Raw genomic sequence first — 25,277 nt, 5'->3', positions numbered from 1 at the left:
TTATATGTACATGTTATAAAGTATGAAATAATTTGTGTAATACAATAGCATTTATTTTTTTTTTTCAATTTTTGTTGTTTACCATAAGATTAACACTGACCTATGTGAAAAGGTTCAAATGTCCAACTAACTATTCATTCATGGGATGTAACAAGGAATAAAATGTCAACTATAATATTTAATTCCTCATTGATAGACATCTTAAATTCGTGCATGGACCGTAGCCTACAAGCTACTATGCTACCTCCTGCGGCTTTGTTGTCTGTCTCTTTTACAATGAACATGTATGTTATGAACCCTCCATTAACTACACCCTAATTAATAAATCTAACTTATCAAATTTAATGTCTTTACTTACCCCTTTGTAAATGTGAGATAGTGACATTCTACTTACAATGTTATGATTAATCTTTTTGCATGATTATAACCCTAATTATTATTTGATTGATAGAATAATCTTATGTAAAATTATATATTGTGATATTTCCTTAGTCTCTCAAAAGTGTCGGTTGATAAATCATTTTAGTTAGTACTTTTGTAAGCATATTTATCTAATCAATTATAATCTTCATGTTTGCTCATAAGCTTGAAACAAGAGGCATGATTAGTTGGTTTTAGTCTAGTACACTTCACTTTCAATTCAATTGTGCAATAATTATATTGTTGTTGGTTATAAATTTAAAATTTCTTTAAATTGTGAATAAAAGTACAATTAGAGTAATTACATATATAGACAAAAAGAGGACCACTAATTAATATGTTAATTAGATTAAGGGCGTGTTCGGCACTAGCTTTTGGGTAGCTTTTAGTGGTTTGACTTATTCAAACCACTACATAGAAAAAATTATGAGTGTTTGGGAATGTAGTGGTGGGGGTAGAGTTTAGTGGTTGAAGTAGCTTTTGTGAAAAGTTAACATTATTAACTTTTGTGAAAAGCTAGGTAGCTGTTGAATTTTCTTCTATTTTTTTTTAGAATTTTACAGTTCACAGCTAGTTTACCAAACACTCATACTAAATTATTTATTTTCACAGCTAACAGCTTCATATACAGCTAACAGCCACCAGCACAGCTAACAGCTACCTCTACAGCTATATTTTGCCGAACACGCCCTAAGGCTAGTTTAACACGTCGTGTTAGCTTTTCAAGATACATAAAATAGGCCAAAGCTGATTTTTAAAAAGCGTACGGACACTAAGATTAAATTTTTGGAAAATTTGTATGTATATCCAAGTGAATTAAGCGCTTTTTCTTCTTAAATGTATTGACATTGGGTGATAAATTCCCTTATGTATATATACAATGGTCATATGTTTTTCTTTTTCTTTATCACGAAATACCTCACATGTGTACATATATATGCATAACGTGTAACAACAATTTCTTACTTTTGGACACATTCACAAATTAGATATCATATTGTCATTAACAGTGATTAAACTACAATAGTTGTAGTAGAAAATTTGAAGTGAAAAAAAAGCAGAGATTCATGAGAATGTTTTTTAATTTGTAAGAGAAGATTAAGAATGATCGAATCTAACATTCTAACATGGCCATTATCAATACTTTTTTAAAGTAGTACAAAATTTATGTTAACATTATTACCAACATTTTTATATAGTTCGTCAATTAGTGAGGAATTATCATAATAATTTAGGTCGAATAATTTAATTAACAAATACTTAGATTATACCCTTGATGTTCTTTAGATTGCCTTGCTAATTTGTCCGAAATGAAGCTCAAGACCTCAAGTTGCTTTCATTCCTTGTCACGTATGTATATATTCTATTCTCAAATAAATTGCTTTCATTCCCACGCACGGCTGCTACTCTGCTTTAATACCCTGAACAACGACAACTAACAACAATTAATAATACATTAATACTCCTCGTGTTCTTTACAGTTTTACTCACTTTCTATTTTAGTCTGTTTCATACTATTCATTTAATTTGCATTTTTTAAAAAATTTTGTAAACATTACATATTATAGTTATGTTTCTATGGACTATGGCCAATTTATACTCCGTCTCTTTTTCTTTCATTTGAAATCCATTACGGAGTACATGTACACTCTATTTAACCTAAAAACAAAATATTAAACAAAGCAAATGGTCTCCAATTTTTACACTATTTAAATTTAAAAAAAAATGAACAGTAAGATGTAGTTTTATGTATATCTTTTACGTACTTCATTTTCATATATGTCAAAATATAACTCTAACTGTATCATTAATATCTTTTAGTGCATCATACTATCATCATTCATAAGGATGAGTTACTTATTACGTGATTCAATTTACTACAAACTTCGTTTATGTCTCCATCAATTATAATATGACAAAACTATAAGCAAAAAAACAACTAAAGCTAGAATAGAAAGATGCCTTCGTCTAAAAACACTACCATAGTACCATTAATAAACTATGTACTGATTTGTTCTAAAAATACTATGTACTGATTTGTTTTAATTTCCACTACATCATATGATTATAAAATTATATGATGAAAGAATGCTATTTTTTCAAAACATTTTAAAGGTACGCTCACGTAGTATATTTGACTATTAATTTAGAACGAAATCTTGCTTGCATGCATATCCTATAACAATATTGCTAATATATAATCTTCTGGAATTAAAGTTTGATGGTGATACGAGTGATTTTTCAAGAGAATAAACAAGTGGACCAGCTATCTCTTCTCATACTGTCATACATTGTATTTGATTTAATTTAATATTATACTTTAAATAATTTCATCCAAAAATCCACTAAAGTTGGGCATGTTCATCATCTTACATACCTTTACAGATGATTTATTGTCTATAACTGTATATGATGTTGATTCTATATCTTTGTTTGATAATGTGATAAATGTTTTTTTCCCAAAAAAAAAAAAGGTAAATACTGTACACAAATAAATAAATACATAAATGTTTATTGTACAAGCTTTTCTTCAATGATCGACTATTTTGGCGGCCCATAATTTTTAAGAGCATGTAGCAAACTTGTACATTATGTATGAAGTTAATTTTGGAACAGAATAAATCTTAATGCAATAACATTTTATTGTTGTACCTATCAACTTTTACTAGACAAATCAAATGCATGTAGAGTGATTAATGTTTTAATGAATACCTAGTCTAGTAAAATTTTGAATTAAATGTTGGAAAAAGATAGCTTATCCAACCTTTAATTAATTAATAGCCCTTTTTTTTTTTTTTTTTTTTTTTTTTTTTTTTGAGACTTAATACTTTTTTCCAAATCTATGTCATGAATAATTTACTTTATTCACTTAACTATAACAACTAGGGGTTTTACTATACGAGCACTTGCGGGACTCAATCTGCTCTGTTAACATCTGCTTTGCTCTGTTGAAATTTGATGTGCTTTGTCTAGAAGCTCAAAAGAACAAGGCCTATTGAACTTGAAATTTTCAAGTGCAAAAAGCTCAAGAGTTGATTCAGGATTGTGGAATACAAGTGTCATGAGTCATCCTAGGGAAATTTTAACTCAGTCTGGGCTCAGCTTATTAAAACCCTATTAGCAAACATAGATGAAAGATGAAATTTACCCTAGGTGAAGATGTTCAATTGAAATCTCCTAAAAAACAGGCAATAAAAATAAATTGTGGTTAGACAAAAATCTTTCTAGCTAGCCAGTAGCCACCTATGCTATAAGCAATGCATATGCTATACACCTATGTTATGGTATGTAATGACACTATTATAGATGAGAGATTGTTATATACAGCCGGGTGGCCAGGTGTACCGTACATCCATGGGTATTTGTTCTTATTTTGACGATTATTTTTCATTTTATCATCAAATGAAGAGTAAAAACTAACCTTAAGTTAGTTGGGTGTACGATAAACCGAGTGTATATACCAAATTTTAATCATAGACAATAACATGAGACTCTTACAATAATATATACTCTTAACTTCAATTCTATTATCACAATTTATTACCGTCTAACCCAACGAGTCAATCTCAAGAGAACAACTGTCTAATGAAATTGGATGGGAACTAGACTCTTGGAACTTGGTCTCTTATCGTCCTACATAATAACAGCTTTTCATTAATCCTTTTTTGCTGGTTTCATCGAACAAGAGTACAGATGCATGTACATTTCATCTTCAATGGTCCTCCTTAGCTATCCTGTCACTGCATGCTCAGAATTTTGTCCAATTCTTATTTTCTCAATTCTTACCTTTTATTTATTGTTAACTATATTTGGACCTACATAATATTTTTGGAATCTGCTTAAATGATGGTAATAATCAATCCTGATTTTATTGGTATCCCAAAAGATTTCAATTTTATAATTTTCAATATTGATTAGCTCACTGAATTTTTATTTTTACACCTAATAATGCCCACATAATTCAGTGAGTTGAATGTGTAATTGTGTATGTTGGTAGAAGCTTTCCACTATCATTTAATTGTAATTAATTAAGAATGTAATTAAACTATGTTTAATATGATAATGTAGCCGACGATTGCTATTGAATAATATATATGATCAAAGCGATTAAAGATTACCTGAAGGGTGAAGCTCCCTTATAGTCAAAGATACGGCCATGAGCTTTCGGCCTATCATATATAGTTAAGGATGTATATATGATATAACTAGCTCGTTTAGCATGAAAAGATAGGTTAGCTGATATATGATATGATCAAAGTTTTAAATTTCCTTCATGGACATATTATAAATTCAAATTTATGTATGTATCTACCACGAAGCAATTAACATTGCCATATTTCAATAGTATGATGTCTTTAAGGTTACAAGACCAGTTAAAATTCTTTTATGCAAGTGCAATAAACACGCATAAATCAAGTTCATCAAAATTAACGATATGATGGCATATAAGCACAACATATTTATATAATTGACAAATCGACTCAATTCGACTCATTTGATTGTAAACTTTACTCCAATCTAATTGATTAAGCTACCTCCCTTTTCATTATTACAAAATAATTCTCCCCATTAACTTAGGGTATAAGTGTATGACTAGGCCTTTAAATCTAATACCTAATTTACTGAACTTCCATGTGATAATTAACTCTTTAGTACATTACAGTACTATTTTCTTTCCCATTGAAAAAGTTGACACAGTCATATCCACTAATCTTAATTAGCTTAACCTAAACATATATTATCTCACAAATCTCTCTACATGTCAACACATAATTAAGTGTAAAAAGACATACACAAATGACATATTAGTCATGCTTCTTCCTACTTGTTTCCTGTACCAGAGAATCCATTAATCTTATTAATAAAGTTAATTATTTCATAAAAAGCTGTTAATGAGATCACTAATTGACCTATGAGAGGTTGAGATTAACAATGATTGGACGCTTTATCTTAATTTATAATACTAATTACTTTATAATACTAATTCTAAAATGCATCTTCCAATAACGTGAAGCCCATTATACCAATGAAATGCAATGCAATATCCTGCAGCCATGTGTTGCTATGTAAAAGTAATCTAACTTATTCTTAACTATATTCTTAGATCCTTTAACCATATTTATTAACATTTTATTGGTCCATATTATGTATTAGTGTACTAATTTATTAATATAAGTAGCTTAGCTTTAGTTCAACAAGGAAGGAAAGTCCACCTTGATTTAGTAAGCTACTAACTATATTAATCTAGGTGCTAACACTTTTCCAAACTTATGTTATGTCATCAATTTTCATTGGCTAATGGTGTAAAATTTTTGTTTATTATACTTATTTATCAAGGGGTAATGGTGTTAGGTTGTATTTTTGGATTTTATGTTCAAAATTTCTTGCCCCTAAGTGTTTTTTTTTGTTTTTTCCAGTAAATTTACTAGTAATTTGCGAAAATCAGTAAGAGCAACAATAACTCTTTATATTTCTCCACAACCCCTTAATTCCTAACATATAGATTTGATCTTTAAATCATATGACAACAATTAGATTATTACCAATGAGACAATGAGATATATTTCCTTCTTTTCTTAACAAGTTAAGTTTATTATACACTTATTTAAAGTGAACTTAGGGTCTGTTCTAAACTGAGCTGAACTGAACTGATTGGAGCTGAACCGAACTGAATATTTTATGAGAGAAGAAAATTAGAAACTGAACTAAAGTAAACTGAACTAATTGAAGCTGAACTGAACTGAAAATAAGCTGAAAAGAACAAGCCCTTATTACATCTATAGACTAGGTATGAAGACATATGGTTATCAATCAAACCAATCAGCACTTGTTATTAATCAACAGAATCTAATTAGAATAGCTATTTAAGTTTTTGAAAAAGTGAATATTATGATCTAGATAATTCAAAGTAGCATAAGAAAAAAATATTCATAGGGATCACACATGTACGTGGATTGATGGATACAAAAATTCTCAATAAATTCCTAGTCCTAACATGTGTTAGGTCCTCTTCTCACATGCTTCCACCATTTTATGACACAGTAGAAAAACAATGCTTTGTTTTATATACAAAGATACACTTCTATGCAATTACAAATTTGACTATAAGTTTGTTCAAATCACATAAATCGATGCATTATTTGACTACATATACTATATACATGGACTCAAAACCATATATAAATAGGGTCCCATACACCACGATATACAGTATGTTACTCCTATGCTTCTTTCTAATTGAAACATGCTAATATTATTTGTTTGCAGTCCTAGTATATGGTAGTAATCCTAGCATAATTATTGTGTTAAACACCTATTAGTAATTTTAATGTTGTATCATCTTTATAATTCTCATTTTCACACTGTTTTTCCCCTTTAAATGGGGTCAATTTGACTGATCAAACCTTATTATGCAATATTCTCCCTATAAATAGGCTTTGTTAATATCATAATACTAGGTGGAAAATGGAAACCACCAATGCATCTTTTGAGGATCACATGCATGAATGCATGATGATCCGTTAGCTATGCTAGTGGTTTTGGGGCATCAAACTGGTTAGCTAGAAAAAAACCCTACTCGTATCAAGCAAGATGTCAAATAATCTGTAATTTAGAAATTCACTCACCTCTAGTTATAATACGAAAATGAAATGTCTTGCTATGACATAGCCTTACTTAAGTAAAATCGATAATTAAAAACATGAAATTAAGAAAGTTATAATTAAGAATAACATTCTCTAATTATTTCCTCTAAAAAGTGATAAGAATGATACAGGGTTGCACTGAGTCATTGACCACCAAATTTTAAAATTAGGAATGTTGGCAAAAAAAAAAAAAAAAAGGAGTTGGGGGTATATTTGTGCGCTTGGATCCCTCGGTGTTATTTTTTCTGTCAAGCCCAAAAAATCGTTTGGCCCAATATCTGACCACTTACATCAGGCCCAGTTATTTATCTAAATCCAACAATCCAATCCTTTTTTTCTTTTTTGGCAATGAGAAAATTTCTATTATATATAGCCCTTAATCAAATAACAGTTGATATTTTACTAGCTTGATGATGCAATGACAATTGATACTTACATAACACAATTTGTGTTTGTTACAATGTAAGAATTAGTTCAAATGACTGATGTCAAAGATCAGATCACATAGCAGCCTAGCAAATGATATGAAGCTTTATCGCGTACAATTGTAGAATCCAGAGTAATTATCCATGCTGCAATAGGCAATGTAGCACCATTAAAACCACGAAATTCAGATTCTCTATCAATTATTATTGTATACTTTTTTCCAAACAGGAATTTGGTCTTAGAATATAGTATGTTCATATAATATATACTTCGTATAATCATGTTGTGTTATGTATTTGCTTACCTTACAAGCATGTACATTATCAGACCCACAAAGCAGCTCTCCATTTAACATGTCTTGGGCATCGAAAGCACCCCCTCCCTCGCTTCTCTGCAAACACATACTCGTATATAACGAAGTATTTATTAGCATAATCTAATATAGTACGGTGTAGTATAAATATGTTACATGCCCCTAAGTTATTAGTCTCTGTGCAATATACAACTTACAACTAACTTTAACGAGTATATTACAGAACAAATTTACGGGTGTATGTACCTTGTAATAATCAACAGCAACAAAATTAGCCCATCTATTCCCAGCAACATCATGGCATGTACGAAGCATTTTGATCAAATTCGCGGAATTGTCAACACAAGAAAGGTCTCTCAAGGGCACAGACCTGAAAAAGTTAACTAGAACAAGAGACTTGGTTGTTACATCTAGAGCTGATGATTCTGCCCTGTTTGTGCAATTTCCTGCTTTCATTCCACCGTCTCCATCTGTAACAAAAATTTTAACCACACATTATAAAACAACCCTTTATTTTGTTTGAGACATTTTATAACAGTTTAATCAATAATCAGCTAAATTCATATTCCACAAGCTAATAAATAAAACTAGTAAAAATCAGTTTTAATCAGTAAAAAATCAAGTTAAACATTAATCCGATAAAATAAACAGGAAGAGAGGCTGTTTACATTGATTTTCGACCATATAATTCCATTGATACGCGATGCCTTCACTAGCTTCCTTAGATCTCATAGAAGTAAACACAAGAAGCCTTTGGTTTTTCGCTACCATGTCACTAACTAATGGCCAATCTTGGCCTTGTTTTGGCATCCTTGAAGTAGGAAACCAGTACTTCATTAACCCTGCCTTTGTAAATACTTTGGTTAACCCCTTGGGTGCCTTAACATAGTCCTCCAATATCAAGGTCACAATCTCGGTTGGGTTGGAAGATAAGAAAGCTTCAATCTCTTTCAAAGTATCAATTGCTGGTTCCTGATAGATGTATTTAGACTTAACAAACCTTGAGTCTTAAAATGAATTGAACTAAGTTGTGCTAAACTTACGGATCATATCAATTAGAAATTTATAACGATAGTATTGGTTTATGATCAGATCAGATTTTCTAAGAAACGTGCATGCACCAACTTATGCATGCGACGAGTAGGGTGTGAGGGAAATTATATATTTATAGGTAGATACATCACGTCATATCCTTAATTATGATGAATTAAGATCATGTGTCAAGTTTACTTTGCCTATTGAGATATTTTTTATTTTGGCATTTTACATCATTATATGTAAATGTTAATGCAACTAAAATAATATTTGAATTTGGATGAAATTAACTTACAAAAGCAGTATAATCGTAGCATTTTCCTCCAAATGAATGACACAACCATACATCTCCATTGAAGTCATATGTGTCAAGCATCAAGGCTCGAACTCCATTCTAAACATAATGTAGAAATGAAATAATGTTATTTAGTAGCAAGTCGAGATGAGCAAAATAAACATAACTTTACAATTGCACAAAAGTCATTTAAGCGAAATCTATATGAACAAACTCTTACTTGTAGCTGTTGAGTGATGCTATCTTCTTGATTTGAAAAGGTGATTCGAGGAACTTTGGTATGAGATTGTTCTCCATCAATAGCAAACGCGTTATGTGTTGTCAAGAATGCATATTTGTTGAAAGGTAGAGAATTGTTCTACATTCGACGAAAACAAAGTTAAAAGTATTGATTGTTCGAAGAGTTAGCTTAGCAATAAAATTATAATGTACTATGCAGTTACGGAGTATTACTTTATCTATATACAAATTACAAAGTACGAACTAGAGTTGAGCATCATTCAACCATCCCCAAATAGATACATTCATGAAAAGTAGGCCAATTTATTCATTTATCAAACTCAAATTTATTATGTGACTACAAAAATGGGTTCATTTGGTGGGGACTAGCTAACTAGTAACTACCTACATAAAGTTGATACATTAAAGTACTTGACGAAACTTCATTCGACAATGACTTAACTATGTCACGCTTGAAACATGTAAGGATGGGAGAGATTCAATTCTGCAAGCAAATCTAATTTTTTGCATATTCAACTCAATTAGCTAATCTACAATCATATATCTTCACCCAATTCATCATACAGTGCCAATAAATTTAATACGGAGTATTAATTTTGCGAATGTACTGTAAATCAAACTAGTCGTAGAGTGTATATTGGTGAACCCGTGCAAACATGTAAAATTGTAATTAGATGGTACAAGTGAACATGTTAGACGACAAACAAAATTTGAATTATGAAGTACAACATCATAATCATGTGATTTAATTAAATTAGACTACCACCTTGTAATCGTGAATGTATTTCCCATTAATCAGACGGGTAAACATAATTAATTACATGTTAAACAAATTAATATTGAGATTAATTGAGATTTTGTAATACCAGGAGTTTAAATTGATCAGTGGTGGTACTTCTAACGCAGCTTGGCCCTTTAAATCCTGCTACACAATCAAAGCACCGGAACCCTTCTTCACATTTCCCACACAAATCTACTTCCTTTAAATCCTGTGAATTCTCAAAAAATAAAATAAAAATCATTAATCACGAACTGTCGCATAAAAATATGATATCTTATGATCAGAATAAAGTTTAATGAAAAAAGTAATTTGATAAGATAAAGAATTGAAAACAAACCTTGCATTCAGCATTGGAGCAAGAAAATGAGAGCAGAAAAGAAGACTGAAGAAAGAGTATGAAAATGTAGGGAAGAAATGTATAAAGAGACATAATGTTTGATTAATAAAAAGGGTGAAAATAGAATTAATGAATTATATATGTAATGAAGCATAAAAATTGTGATATGGTATAATGAACATATTGTTTTTTTTCTTCCCTTTTTTGAATTTTTGATTTTCATAAGATTTATATTACAAAAAAGTAAAACGAGAATACGGCATTTATGGCAGTATAATGGGGTGTGGCTGTTGAATTTTGGCTCTTCATGGAATGGAATCAAAATTGATGTTTTGAAAATTTCAGTAATCCTTTATTTCCATGCATCCATTTTTATTTTCATTAATGAACACGGAGTATATTTTTATTTGTACAGAGTAGCAAAAATTTTAGGGCTTAATCAAAATTTGAATTTTCAAATTATGGTGCCTATAATTATGGGTATGCTCTCTTCACCTTAATATAATAACACGATCTAAAATTGTCAATACAATCTAAAAGTGTGTCATGTGTGTCCAATATATAGCAACGAAAATTATTTTTGGCCTATTTCGGAATGTTGTTGCATCGGTTGTCAAGAGACTAAAAGTGTGTCATGTGTGTCCAATATATAGCAACGAAAATTATTTTTGGCCTATTTCGGAATGTTGTTGCATTGGTTGTCAAGAGATGCAAAAGATAGGTTACAATCATCAACATGGCATCCCAACGTTTCATTAAGATAACAAGAATACTTTATTAGGTTATCAAACTCAAACCCAAACCCACCATTATTTACCAAGTTACCATTACATTGTTGAGTGTAGAGAACATACACATAGTGGGATCGGGATGAGAATCATTCTCAAGATCACCTGAAACCGAAAGAAAAACTCTAACCACTTCAGCTATCTTTCACTCTCTATGCACATAGTACATCTGGTTGTATGTAAAAACTTAACGAGATGAGCTATTCGCTTGTTCCAGTGTACTACACATTAGAAAAGAGCCAAATATATGACAATGTCATCTATAGTTTGAAAAGTTAATCCTTCAACGATTCAATTAAGATAATATTTTTGAGACAAAAAATTAAAGGAGGTGTGTAGATTATTGAACTTCCGACCACCGGTCCACCGTTGGCTATGCTTAACAACTATAAAGTACTCCTTATGTTAGTAAGTAGGTGTATTGCGGAGTACTGGAAATTAGAGATAAGCGCAACAATGAAAATTTGGTGAACACAAGTGGAAATTGACTTGTAAAAATACATGATTAGATTAGTCCACTTTTATTTAATTAGTTAAACCATATTGTTTATCACCAACTTTAAAGGCTTTAAGCTTTATACTTTGTCCTCTTATACACCAAAAAGTACTGATTAGTGATTACTTTAACACAAGGATAAGTATATCCACTATCACTTGACAATTCATAACATTGTACTTGTAACCTTTTTGATTCAATATGTCAGAGACAAATGTGTCGTTTCTACTAAGTATTTTTTGATTTGATTAAAGCATGCATAAAATTGTTTACAAAGGTGCATTACATACATTTTACATACACATGTTTCGCAACCAAAATATATAAGGGGTGACTTTTATATAAATTTGCTTGGCTTCCTACCAAAAATTGGACTATTTAATTAAGGTTGAACATATCTTCCAATTACAAAATAAAAGAAAATTATTGTATAGTATTTTATTTTCAGAATTTCAATATTAGCTAGGTTTGATTAGGAAAATGGGAAATTTCCTGTTTCTCGTATTGAAAAACGAAATTTATTTCTCATATTGAGAAAAGATATTTGTTTCTCATGGGGCATTTTCGTAAATAAATCAACAAATTTTTCATTATTGTGGGCTCCACAATTGAATATAGTTGTTGATTTATTTACAAAAATGTTATGTGAGAAACGAAACATAACAAATTTTGTTCTCAATATGAGAAACTAGGGCATTCCCGAAAGGAAAATATTGTTTGTGAGCCAGTACGTATCCATATCAATTAGCACAAATTTTTGTATGTGGCTGGCCACACGGTGTGGCCAACCACTATTTTTATTATTTATTATTTTTTAAAGTACTACAACTTTTCTCTCTCCTCTTTTCCTAGCTTCTTCTTCAAGCCAACCACATATCACCAACTATCATATTTCTACTTCACCCATTTTTTCTCTTCTCTTTTCTTAGCTTCTTCTTCAAGCCAAATTACACATCACCAACAACTATAACTCTACTCCACCCATTTTCTCTCTCCTCTTTGCCAAATTGCTGCAATTAAAGCCTGAAATTGTAGAAATTGGGTGTCAAATTGCTGTGAAAAATTGTGATTAATTATCCTTAAGATAATCAACAACATTTGAAGTAGTGAAATCGATGAGAACCAAAGAAATGTGAGCTCGTTTTCTTCGTGAAATCTTAGATTGAACATTCTTCGTCAAAAATTGCAGGGTGTTACTAGTTTGGTCAGGGTAACTTGTATGGTGTTACTGATTTGGTAAGGGGTTATGTGTAGGGTGTAACTGGTTTGGTCAAGGTTACTTGTAGGGTGTTACTGGTTTGGTTAGGGGTTACTTGTAGGGTGTTACTGGTTTTGGACAAGGTTAATTGTAGGGTGTTACTGGTTTAGTTAGGGGTTACTTGTAGGGTGTTACTGGTTTTGGTCAAGGGTTACTTGTAGGGTGTTATTGGTTTTGGTCAAGGGTTACTTATAGTGTGTTACTGGTTTGGTATGGGGCCCACAAGCAACCGTTGAATAAGTAATTCATACAAGTAACCTTTGAACTAACTCATATAAGTTATAACCCCTGAATAATTAACTCATACAAGTAACCCTTAAATAAAGAACTCATACAAGTAACCTTTGAATTAACCCATATAAGTAACCCCTGAAAAAAAAAAATACAAGTACCCCAAAAAAAAATTCAAGTAACTCCTGAAAAAAAAAAATACAAGTAATTCCTGAATAAGTAATCCATACAAATAACCCCTGAAAAAAAAAATACAAGTAACCCCTGAAAAATACGAGTAACCCTGACAAAACCAGTAACTCTTGAAAAATACAAGTAACCCTGACAAAACCAGTAACCCCCCAAAAATACAAGTAACCCTGACAAAACCAGTAACCCCGTAAATAGTAACCCCGTTATACAAGCGTCTGAATCCGTTATTTTATTGACTTGGCAGCAGGCCACACGGTGTGCCCTGCTGCACCAAAAAAGCTCTGATCAATTAGATATGCATGATATGATTTGCTAGATAATATATTAGGAAATTTGATATAATACTACTATAAGGTTTATGAAATATAGTAATAGGGGTATAGTATAGTTTCCTAACCATCAAGATTTGCTGAGATCTATAATAGACTTGGTTGATTGATTCGATCATAAGAACAAATAAACTTTGCATTTCTGTAACCTTACTACTTTATTTATAATTCATACAAATATAATCCAAAGTTCCAAACCCAAACAATTACTACTGAATTATGTATCTCTTAATCTCTTGTCATCAAACTACTCAATAATATAATGATCTCATATATAGTTTAACAACAAAACAATTTATTTAAATACTTTGTACTCCATTAAAATCAAATAAAACAATAATATTTTGCTGATTAAAATTTTATACACGGTCTTTTCCGGTGTCGGAGAAAAAATGGTTGATAGTCGGCATAACTTGGGGGGAACGAGTCCTTAAGAACTTGCGAAAACCATGCTCTGCATATTTCTCTCCTTCCTCGTAGTTTTCCAGCACTGCTGTTGCTCTATGAGATTTATTGATTCTATCATTTGAAATAATAACCAATTAGATTTTAAAAAATAAGGTGAAAAATATTAGATTAAAATTATTAAATGGATTATTCTGAGTATTTAGATTATTTTGTAAATTACCTGACATCAGGGTTTAGTAGCACATTCCTTGTCAGCTGAAATATGCACATACCGGTGACAAATGACATTGCTGCTATTAGTGGATATACCTGTTAAATTATACAAAGTACGTAGTAATTACATACTAATCAGAAATTGTTTATAGTTAATGGTAATATTTTGCTGATTAAAATTTTATACACGGTCTCAAAATTACTGCTATATTTGACTTTTTATGGTTACTTTAATCACGCAATAATGAAAATAATATACTCGTAATTCTTATCTTTTGAAAATACAAAAAAAAAAAAAAAAAAAAAAAAAAATCTAAAAGTTAATGAGAGTATAAAATAGCAGTTAATTTAGGAGGGGGGATCGAGCTGATAAAAAAAAACAAAGGCGGTCGACAAAATAGAATTAATGAATCATGCGACATATACAATAGATTAACTACAAAATTAAATGAATCAAATCCCATTTACATTATTTACTTGTAATGGAGTTATACTGAAAGGAAAAAAAAAAACTTACATCAGGCTTGATCCAACGTCCCATTTCGGTTTATTGAGGGATTGATTATCTACAGAATTGAGCTTGATGAAGCAGACAATTTTAAATGATTTTACCTCTTTAGTATAGAGTACTTGGGATTTAAGTCAATTAGTTATTTGTGTATTTATGTATAAAATTTACATGTAGAATTATGTATATATAGTGCACAGAAAACTTCATTTATAAATCTGTGGGCTGAATGAATCATCTATGAACTGTAAATTAAATCTCAAAGGATAATACGCGCGTTTACGTAATTTTTTTAAAACCAGGTGCTTGAGCCTCTTGTATTGTACTTGAGGTCAAACAAATGACCAAAATAATCTACAATTTACTTCTTGGTCAAGTCTTCAGCCCATATATCTTCCATCTCAGCCCTCTCCTATGATGTGGATAAATAAATGTACAAAATTGACTACTACCTCGTTGACAAAAATATTATTATTTTAATCTACAAAATTGACTAAAATGAGACTAAAATAAATTCCAAAAATTAGCATTTCTAGATCTATACGAGTGTAAAAGTTGCATTAATCCAACTGTTATTACAAACAAATGATGTCTATCTATTTTTGTTTTTAATGTTTGTTATGTTTTTTTTAGGAAGTTTAGCTGATAAATAGACCACCATCTTACAGTGAGAATTGAACCTCTAATCTTATACTCAGCTCGTAGTTAATTGAAAGAAGACATCCACGTAATTAAGATTGACCATTTATTTGTATCTTTAATTTATATTATAAGTTAATTATTATGTATATTGCTCATTTCTTATCCTTCTTCCTTACAAAAAAGTTTAATCAAACTTTGATTTTATTAAACTTGTTCTTATAAATGGTAAAAGAAAATTTATCATGGTAAGAAGAACCAATACAACATTTATCAATTACGAGTAGTAATTAAATTGAATGAATTTCACTCCTTCTGTATACTTGTTCGTAGTGCAGGGCCGGGAGAAAAAAAAAGTGTGTAAAGAATACATACCTACAAAGTCCAAAACAAATTCAACGATATTATTTTAACCTTGTTCTGTGTTAACTTATTTAATTTTTAATAATAAAAAATAAATGTACGCACTTGAATTTAACAATTACAAGGTACTATAATGTTGTACCGATTTTTTTTTTTTTTAATTTAATTACCTACATACGTGAATCCCATTGGATCAGAGTATATATAGGAGGGATGTTATCATGACAATTATTTTGAAACACATGGCCTTTCTCAATGTCCAAGTTTTCTCTCACTTATCCTCAAAGTAATAAGCTTTAAAGTCGAGACAATCAAGCATTTGTTTCTCTCGATCTCAATTTTCATCTTTAGGTTTCCTAGAAGGTCTATATATAATAAAAATATAAATATCAAGATGCATGCTAAATTGCACTTAAATGAGTTAATAAAACTCTACAAAACTCTAAGGTTAAGATATCATTATCTTGGAGGGTAACACATTACATTTACCTAAACAATATATAATGCGAAAATTCCAATATCGTGGGGGAAAAAAATCTCATGATAAGAAATATAGCAAGCTAAGTAACTTTAGTTATGACATCTCTATCATTATTAGCTTTGCTGACTTTAATTACCGGATTCATCTAGAGGCAACCAAGTTTCAGCTCACTACAGGTTGGGCATTGTTGAGTTTTTGACACTCAAACACTCAGCTTTTACACTACATAAGTGCCCTGAAAAAAAATATATATATATATATATACAACAATATGGCACATTAATAATGAGATTTTGAGATGTCTAGTGGGTGATTAGAATCTTTAGTAGCAACTCTTGAGAGTATTGGTTAAAAATAATGTAGGTCCGAAGTGGTTATTTGGTTAAACTAAACTCATTCTCGGGGATTTAGAGACTTAATAATAGGCTTATTATGGTTCTAATTCATCTTTTATGATCATGGGAGACTCCACACGTCCACTTTAATTAGTTATGGATTATTAATTTTTCAAAATATGTATATGAGAAATTTCAACTTTTTTAGATTCAGAAAGGCTAGAGGTCAAGACGATACCCACAATCCCATTAAGAATCCATGCAGAACACCACATGGGTGTAGATTGAAATCATCTATTTTGCCTCTTAATTATCTATTTTGCCGGTTGGGTGTTATTGATTTAAGGTCAATACAGACCTTTATGTGACCAACTAGCTAGTAGGTGTAAATGGTTATATGATTGAATATATGACTTACTAGAAAATCAACACTATATTATCACTTATACGTTTTAACACCACCACGGTAATATTTTATGATGTACTTACGAGCTTACCTTGTGCCATATACATAATTTAGTATGTGATCCGAGACTTTCTCGAAATAATTTATTGTTAAATTTGTAAATATTTTCTGAAGTTACTATTTTAACAATATTAGTTTAGCACCTCAATCACAATATGCATAAGTTGTGTAAGGCCATTTCACCCAAGCCTGAAAAAAATCTTAAGATAATGATTATATTATTAAGTCAGTGTTGCAAACTCATTTGTTGAACCATCAAGTCATTATCACAAGAAAAAAGAACCAATGAACCACCATACAACAAACATAAATATGATTAATTAACACCAAAATCTGGTAATAATCTTAGCTTTATAGTAGCTTAATATATATTGCATGGTTTGCTTAATTGGTCTATTTGTTAGTAGATCCCACTCTCACCGTTAAAAAGGAATGAAGCTAAGAAGAACCTTGCTTAAAAGACACGAGATCTAAGTATTAAGATGAGTGTACCATAAAATTGATCCTAACATTTTTTGGACATTATATAAAGTCCTTCAACAACCAGTTGGTAGTAAAGCTTACCTTGCATTAAAAGTGATACAAAGAAAAACAAACTACTACTACTACTACTACTATTGCACATTCCACACTTCGATCATCAAATTTTGCTTACATTGTTAGTACATTTTCGTAGTTTTTGTTTTAGATTTTTAGATCAGATCTTAGGCAAACAGTCGAGGAACTCGAAATCGTTATTCAAAAACGATTGGTTATCAAAGAAGTTGTATCACATTTTAGACAAGACCATTGTTTTTCGAGAGTTGCATATGCAGAAATGAGGAGTCTTATCATAGCATTTTGCCTTGTGACATTTCTATCTTATGCAGGTTAGTCTATGTTTTAATTTTCATTGAAAATGTTAACTTATTATGATTTTTTGGTCTAATAGTTAATTTATGTTATTTTCTTGGATTTAGCTGCATATGATCCCTTGGATCCAAATGGGAATATAACAATCAAATGGGATGTTATGTCATGGACCCCTGATGGTTATGTGGTAAGTATTATCATTTCATTACTAGTATACTAATGTTTATATTATTATCATGTTTTAATCAAAATGTTATTTATTTATTACTTATTTATCAACAAATATATAAATAAAATGACTTTTTGTTTAGGATATATACTCTCTTGGTTTTAAAATTTTAGGTGCACATTAGTTTCTTCATATCCGTAAGTCCGTAACTATTAGTCATTTTATGACTTTAGAGTGTAGCCACCTTTAAGTTTGAAACAAGCGATTACCTATTTCCATAAGTATTAAGGCACTTGATTCATTAATGAAAAAAAAAATAGACTTATACAAAATTCAAATCTTTTATACTAACCAAAAAAATTAAATTGCATGATAAAAATGCAGGCAACAGTAACAATAAACAATTTCCAAATGTACCGGCACATAGGCAATCCAGGGTGGAAATTGGGCTGGACATGGGCCAAAAAAGAGGTAATATGGTCAATGGTAGGAGCCCAAACAACCCAACAAGGAGACTGTTCCAAATTCAAAGGGAACATTCCTCATTGTTGTGAAAAAACCCCAACAGTAGTGGACCTTTTACCAGGGGTACCCTACAATCAACAGATTGCCAATTGTTGTAAGGGTGGGGTCCTTAATGCGTGGGGTCAGGACAAAGATGGGTCTGTTTCTCAGTTTCAGATTAGTGTTGGGCAGGCTGGTACTACTAATAAGACTGTTAAGTTGCCCAAGAATTTTACCATGTTGGGCCCAGGCCCAGGTTATACTTGTGGGCCTGCTAAGGTTGTTCCTTCTACTAATTTCTTGAGTACTGATCGTCGTCGTAAAACTCAGGCTTTGAGTAAGTTTTACTCTTATCTCTTGGTTTTTAGTTTTTGTTTATTTTTGGGTTGCTTGTAAGTTGATTAATGAATAATGATTAGATTATCACTAATTTTAAGTTTGCATGGTTAGGTTTGGGTTGGATCCTCCTCATTTTAGTCATTTCTTAATTTATGACTAGACACGTAAGGATTAATCCTTTTATAAATTACCATTACCATCATGTATAACAAACTGTTAATATAGATAATTGTTACCTATACGCTTATACTCAAGTGTCTGGTACAAGTACAATTTAGGAATTTCGACATAGTTTTGCATTCACACTACTTTCAAACTTTCAATTGTGATATACTCCTAAGAAACTTGTGCAAATGAATGCTCATTAAAATAATTTAAAACGTTTACTTTTATTTGTTATTTGATCAACTAAAGTATTAGTTAGCAAGTCATTTATTTGGACCGGTTATACATAGTTTAAATGTTGTTAGTATGATTAGTCACATTTAAATCTGAAAATAACAGATTAACAAAAATTAAGTTACCTAAAATAATTACTTAATTGAATGTTTGATGCAGTGACATGGAACGTGACCTGCACCTACTCACAGTTTCTGGCGAGGAAATACCCATCTTGCTGCGTCTCCATGTCAACTTTCTACAATGAAACTATCACCCCTTGCCCTACTTGCGCCTGCGGATGTGAACATAAGAAAAATTGCGTCAAGTAAGAATTTTTCTTCAATTAACTTTGCGTAAAGTCTATTCGTCTAGTCGGGATCAGTTTAGGTGATACGATCCTGTTTATGTCCGGTTTAACTTGTACTATAATAACCATACATAATGTATCCAGGTCGAGTTGTTTTGGATTGGATTAAATTGAATTGTAGAAATTTGAAATGTGATAGATTATAAGGTCCTACTAATGTTGTTGAAAAAAGTGTGAAAGCATACAAAAATATCCCTCGAGTATTCCACTAGTCCACTACCACTAGTGTTTTCTGAATTCTGACTCTATTATTCATAACAGGAGTGATTCAAAAATTCTGAGTCCGACAAAAGTGAATTCGCGGAGGAGAGAAAGCTCCTCATTGCTTCACTGCACCCATCACATGTGCCCAGTTCGGGTGCACTGGCATGTTAAGGTTAACTACAAAGACTATTGGCGCGTAAAGGTTAGCATCACCAATTTCAATTATCGAACAAACTACAGCCAATGGACTCTTGTTGCTCAGCACCCTAACCTGAACAAGGTTACTGAAGTCTTCAGCTTCAACTACAAACCTCTTGTTCCCTTTGGATCGATAAGTAAGTTTCTGACAATGGTTCTGATAGCTTCAGACAACAAATCATATACTTCTGAATTTCTGACAGTTTTTCTGATATTTATCGCAGATGATACAGGGATGTTTTACGGGCAAAAGTTCTATAATGATCTTCTGATGGAAGCCGGACCATTAGGTAATGTACAGTCTGAAGTCTTAATGCAGAAAGATGAGAACACTTTCACCTTCAGGCAAGGATGGGCATTCCCTAGGAAAGTTTACTTCAACGGAGATGAATGCAGGCTTCCTGCACCTGATACATACCCTTTCTTGCCCAATTCAGGACTTAAGCCATCAATCTCAGTTTTCACGGTCATTTTGTCGTTTGTCTTGCTAATCTTCAGCTGTGGCATATTTACTCAATTTTGAGCATTGTACTAGTTGACATAAAAACATCAGATGTGGAAATATATTTCCAGAACACGAGTAGTATTGGAAAATCAGGCATAGAAAATTCATTTTTAGTTTTGAACAAGAACTCGAATTCTGCAATATGTAAAGCATCAGACACGTGCTAATTTTGAGCAATGATAACATGATGGGAAGTATAAGTTAGAATTAAGTTCCATTGTGTGGTTGGCAATTTTTGTAACAACTGTAAGTTTTTTGTAACACAAGAAATATACAGAAAAGGATGATTAATACATTAATAAACTCGAGTATTACAAAAGAATGAAAACCAATTGGCAATGAATGCACCAACCTAATCATCAGACAAATAGCAGACTACACCCCTGAAGGGTGATTGTGCAGCTGATCTTCAACAGGCCTCCCACTCGGTCTTCAAAGCCAAGTATTGGAATCAAAATCCATTCGGAATTTCCATATTATCTATATGCTCCGATAGAAAGGTCAAAAGTCTTAAGCATGAGTATATAAGAATGCCAGTGCTGATAATAGTGTCAATGTTGTAGTTAGGAGTGAGGTATTTGGCCGAGGACTGGCATTTGGCAACCATGGGTAGGTATCAGGAGGTGGCATGACACAGTTATCGCCATTGAAGTAGATCCTGCGAGGGAAAGCCCAGCCCTTTTCAAATGTAAAAGTAGACTTGTCTTTCTGAAAGAGTAATTCAGACTGCACATTGCCCAATGGACCAGCTTGCATAAGAAGATCATTATAGAACTTAATTCCCCATAGCATAGCAGTATCATCTATAGAGCAATAACAAGAAATCAATTATTTCTGGAGTGAAACCAAATAAATCAAGATATGGAAATAATGAGCACAATTTTATGTCACTAGTATAGAGGATAGAAAAACTTACTTATACTCGAGTAAGGAGTAAGTGGTTGGTAACTGAAGCTGAAACTTTCGGTCAAATTGTCAAAGTTAGGATGTTGCACAACCAAGTTCCAGTTTGAGTAATTCATCCTATAGTTAAAGTTTGTAATTGTAACTTTCACTCGCCAATATTCTTTGTAGTTAGTTTTGACATGCCAGTGAATCCGAACTGGACACATGTGGTTAGTGCATTGAACCAGAGGTGGCAAGATACTGTTTTTGTTCGAAAGTGCAGGAGAAACAACTGAAGCCAAAAATGGGTTGTTTGGCCTGTCATCAAAGAAAATGACAACTTTAAAATTTTCACAAGTCAAGTCACCAAGAACAGGAATGTAAAGCAAATAAAAAAACTTACTCTACGCAGCTTCCAGGGTTGGAGGCATTGTTTTGACAGCCACAGCTGCATGTTGGGCAAGATATGATAGTATCACTGTAGAAGGATGAAAGAGATACACAGCACGTAGGAGTTTTCTGGGACAAGAACTGAGAATACATACATGTCACATTCCATGTCACTGAAAAAACACAGTTTCAGCAAAGAAATCAGTAAATTGAACCATAACGTTAAATGGCACATAAAAGATCATCAAAAACAGCACTGATCAAGGATCTTTCGGGTTGGCAACTTTTTTTTCTTTTCAAAGTTGTGAAATTTATAGGACTTAAAATTATTCTTTGTTTATGATGCCATATCTGAAAACACAATACTATATGCAGTATTTATAATTGTAACTCCCAATTGACTTACTCAAAGCTTGAGTGGATCTCCTCCCATCTTGGGATTTGAATTTGCTGGGTTTAACAATCTTTCCAGGTCCACAAGTGTAACCAGGTCCAGGCGCCTTCAGGGTGAAATTCTTTGGCACTTTGACTGTTTTGTTAGTGGTGCCTGCTTGTCCCACACTAATCTGAAATGAACTAATCGCGGTTGGAGGATCTTGCACCCATGAACTCAGCACACCTCCCCTACAGCAGTTGGCAGCTTGCTGGTTGTAAGGAGTCCCGGGCATCAAGTCTACAACAGTTGGATCCTTCTTACAGCAATGTGGAATAGTGCCCTTAAATTTTGAACAATCCCCTTGCTCTGTTGCTTGGCCTCCCAACATGGTCCAAATAACCTCCTTTTTCGCCCAAGTCCATCCAAGTTGCCACCCGGGTGCTTGAATGTGGCGGTACTTCTGGAAGTTATAGAGAGTAACCACCGCCTAAAAGTCCAATTTAAGGAGAAAGACTGTTAAGAAGCAAGATAAGTATTTTTTTTTTTATCTTAAAAATTCAACAATCAAAACATTTTCCTGCTAATTTGCCAAAGATTTTACAAAACAGAAAGACTTATACTGACATAATGTAATACTTCATACATAATCTTTAGCAACACAATGATTACAAAACGCAGTGCTAAACAGATATAAAAGAAACATGAAAATGAATAAACATCAGGTACATAAGCTTTCAGTTCATATACGAATCGGACACCGGATTAGCAACACAATGATGTTGTTGCTAGGTATGATAAACAGACAATATGCTCAAGATTCCACACTTCAAACGAAGGACCCGTTGTTGGAAGAAAAGACAGCACTATATGTGTTTGCTTCATGAATGTACACAAACATACAAAGCCCCAATCAAGAAAGAATTACTTACAACATAACCATCAGGAGTCCAATTTATGATATCCCACTTGATGGTAATGTTCCCATTTGGATCGAGAGGATCGTATGCTCCTGAAAATAACCAGAAACAAATTCATCAAGCTTCGTCTTAAAGTCCTCTTGTCGTGAAACAATATCAATAAGTGACACGAACATGTAGAGCACATCTTACTGACATTTATAATATTCACAGTTCTCAACTGAAAACAATGAAAGTTCCCACAGTGAAAGAATGCAATTCAAGTACCTCAAATGTGTATAATTCACAACTCTATTCATATACAGTACCCATTTACAATAATAAACCATACTAAAAATCCCCAATTCCCCATTTACATGCAACCTAGGTGCTCATAGGGTTGCAATTTTTTCAAAGTAACAACATGAGAGCCTTGATCCCAATCTGATTGGGACCGTGGGACGGCCACATGAACCAAGGTTTTACCTTCCATGGCCATCAATACAAATCCAGAAATTTTTAAGGTTTTCAAAAATTCACAAATCATTAACCTAAGTTGACAAATGACAATTATATTGCACACATCATCTGATTATCATAGCTAGTTCACTCATGTACGAGTAAATGACACATTGGCAAATAAAATGTCATGATAGTTGAGGAATTATACAAGATATTACAAAATGGGCAAAGACAAACAATAATAATCAGGGCAAATATTTCAATTTTCTGATACAGTCCATTTCAGATAGAATTTCTTGATATTATACAGTATTTAGGAAATCATTTCCAATTTACAGAATCAATATATAAGACGTAATTTCATGAAACTGTAACACTACATGACCCAAGGGCAGGCTAAAACCAATCAAATTGTAAAGATATGAAACAGGGTAAATTCCAGCAACAACTAATTAAAAACAGTAGCAACATAAAACAAACAATTACTTGGTATATGTTTATAATACTAACAAAAAACCAACAACACAACATTCCCATTTCTGTTTTTTTTTTTAGCATTATTTTTTTGGGATTTTCAGAAAAAACAAATTGCAAATGAAATTAGAAATAGTCATTAAAGTCTCAAACTTTAGAATTGCAAATTCATGATCAAACCCCAACGTCAAAAGTTATTAAGTTCATTCTTAATTTTTTTTTTATTTTTTGGGAATTTCAGAAGAAAAAAAAATTACAAATGAAATTAAAAATAACCATTAAAGTCTCAAACTTCAGCACTACATATTGTTGATCATACAAAATGGGTAAAAACCATTTGTCATAAAATCATCGAAATCATTCAAATTGATCAACAAATAACCCATTAAAGTCTCAAACTTTAAGAAACCCAGAATCAAAATCAGTGGAAAAAGAGAGAGAGAAAGAAAGCTTACCTGCAAGGTTAATAGTAAAGCAAGAGAAGAAGATGAAAAAAATGCTGAAAAAACTCAAATTGCGAAATGAGAAGAAACCCATTCTGCAGAATTTACAGATGATAAACAGGAATTGAATTGAATTGAATTGAGAGGAGAGAGAGAGAGTGAAATTATGACAAAAAAAGAAAAGGAGTGGTGTGGAGGTGGAGGTGGAGGTGGAGGTGGAGGTTCAAACAAACTTAAAATTGGACTTCCAGTAGCTTCTGAAGTTCACGTGCCAAATCTTTTAAGAATTAATGGGAAGAGAAGAAAGAATTTGCACTAATTATGAACTACTAGTATGAGCAACTAGTTGTATAAAATTATTACTATTATTCTTGGTTGAACTTTTTTTGTTTCAGCATTGAATTTTAGAATATATGTCTCATCCTTGGTAATGAAAATGACAAATTTGACAATAAGAGAGTGTGTTATTATTTGAAGTTTTAATAATGACTTGAGCATGGTCCATGGTACGTGTGATGCCATAGATTCTAGACTTCTAGTGGGATGTCTTTTGGATATTGGTTGTTTTTGTTTAGGAATAGGAGCAGCTTGATTTTACTATTCTATTCCCACGTCTAACTTTTTACTAGTTTTG

The 25,277-nt window shown here is 31.9% G+C and overlaps 4 protein-coding genes across 4 annotated transcripts; 1 reads left to right on the top strand and 3 right to left on the bottom strand.

Annotated features, from left to right (window-relative positions):
* Positions 1–7,413: 7,413 nt before the first annotated feature.
* LOC145592858 (PI-PLC X domain-containing protein At5g67130-like) lies at positions 7,414–10,706 on the bottom strand. The gene is made up of 8 exons (XM_081649361.1): positions 10,492–10,706; positions 10,240–10,362; positions 9,354–9,491; positions 9,134–9,232; positions 8,472–8,775; positions 8,050–8,273; positions 7,795–7,881; positions 7,414–7,636 (listed from the first exon to the last, which is right to left on the bottom strand). Exons 1-8 carry the CDS (start codon positions 10,582–10,584, stop codon positions 7,628–7,630), a joined length of 1,077 nt encoding a protein of 358 aa, XP_081505487.1. The 5' UTR covers positions 10,585–10,706; the 3' UTR covers positions 7,414–7,627.
* Positions 10,707–14,144: 3,438 nt separating this feature from the next.
* On the bottom strand, positions 14,145–14,966 carry LOC145591652 (uncharacterized). Its single transcript, XM_081648164.1, has 3 exons — positions 14,924–14,966; positions 14,414–14,502; positions 14,145–14,304 (listed from the first exon to the last, which is right to left on the bottom strand). Exons 1-3 carry the CDS (start codon positions 14,945–14,947, stop codon positions 14,145–14,147), a joined length of 273 nt encoding a protein of 90 aa, XP_081504290.1. The 5' UTR covers positions 14,948–14,966.
* Positions 14,967–17,806: 2,840 nt separating this feature from the next.
* On the top strand, positions 17,807–20,749 carry LOC145591315 (COBRA-like protein 4). The gene is made up of 6 exons (XM_081647738.1): positions 17,807–18,067; positions 18,158–18,237; positions 18,604–19,060; positions 19,621–19,768; positions 20,072–20,349; positions 20,437–20,749. Exons 1-6 carry the CDS (start codon positions 18,016–18,018, stop codon positions 20,733–20,735), a joined length of 1,314 nt encoding a protein of 437 aa, XP_081503864.1. The 5' UTR covers positions 17,807–18,015; the 3' UTR covers positions 20,736–20,749.
* Positions 20,750–20,884: 135 nt separating this feature from the next.
* Positions 20,885–25,042, bottom strand: LOC145591314 (COBRA-like protein 1). The gene is made up of 6 exons (XM_081647737.1): positions 24,656–25,042; positions 23,298–23,377; positions 22,399–22,855; positions 22,006–22,165; positions 21,634–21,920; positions 20,885–21,520 (listed from the first exon to the last, which is right to left on the bottom strand). The coding sequence occupies exons 1-6, from the start codon at positions 24,735–24,737 to the stop codon at positions 21,228–21,230; spliced, it is 1,359 nt and encodes a 452-aa protein (XP_081503863.1). The 5' UTR covers positions 24,738–25,042; the 3' UTR covers positions 20,885–21,227.
* Positions 25,043–25,277: the final 235 nt, after the last annotated feature.

This window comes from Chenopodium album, chromosome 18, assembly GCF_948465745.1.
Source record: "Chenopodium album chromosome 18, dcCheAlbu1.1, whole genome shotgun sequence".
Lineage (NCBI taxonomy): Eukaryota > Viridiplantae > Streptophyta > Magnoliopsida > Caryophyllales > Amaranthaceae > Chenopodium > Chenopodium album.
Note: the sequence above shows the minus strand (reverse complement) of the source record. Positions and strands in the feature narration are given on the sequence as shown.

Bases quoted from the DNA above. Each gene is read 5' to 3' on its own strand.
- LOC145592858 (XM_081649361.1), bottom strand. From the start codon at position 10,584: ATGTCTCTTTATACATTTCTTCCCTACATTTTCATACTCTTTCTTCAG. The intron at 9,233-9,353 runs GTAAGAGTTTGT...CATTATGTTTAG, and splicing joins GCATCACTCAACAGCTACAA to AATGGAGTTCGAGCCTTGAT. The intron at 8,274-8,471 runs GTAAACAGCCTC...TTTTTGTTACAG, and splicing joins TTATATGGTCGAAAATCAAT to ATGGAGACGGTGGAATGAAA.
- LOC145591315 (XM_081647738.1), top strand. From the start codon at position 18,016: ATGAGGAGTCTTATCATAGCATTTTGCCTTGTGACATTTCTATCTTAT. The intron at 18,068-18,157 runs GTTAGTCTATGT...TCTTGGATTTAG, and splicing joins GACATTTCTATCTTATGCAG to CTGCATATGATCCCTTGGAT. The intron at 19,769-20,071 runs GTAAGAATTTTT...TATTCATAACAG, and splicing joins CATAAGAAAAATTGCGTCAA to GAGTGATTCAAAAATTCTGA.
- LOC145591314 (XM_081647737.1), bottom strand. From the start codon at position 24,737: ATGGGTTTCTTCTCATTTCGCAATTTGAGTTTTTTCAGCATTTTTTTC. The intron at 23,378-24,655 runs GTAAGCTTTCTT...GGTTATTTTCAG, and splicing joins CTTTACTATTAACCTTGCAG to GAGCATACGATCCTCTCGAT. The intron at 22,166-22,398 runs GTAAGTCAATTG...GTGTTTTTTCAG, and splicing joins GAGATCCACTCAAGCTTTGA to TGACATGGAATGTGACATGT.
- LOC145591652 (XM_081648164.1), bottom strand. From the start codon at position 14,947: ATGGGACGTTGGATCAAGCCTGAT. The intron at 14,503-14,923 runs GTAAGTTTTTTT...ATAATTTAACAG, and splicing joins GACGTTGGATCAAGCCTGAT to GTATATCCACTAATAGCAGC. The intron at 14,305-14,413 runs GTAATTTACAAA...TTCAAATGATAG, and splicing joins CTACTAAACCCTGATGTCAG to AATCAATAAATCTCATAGAG.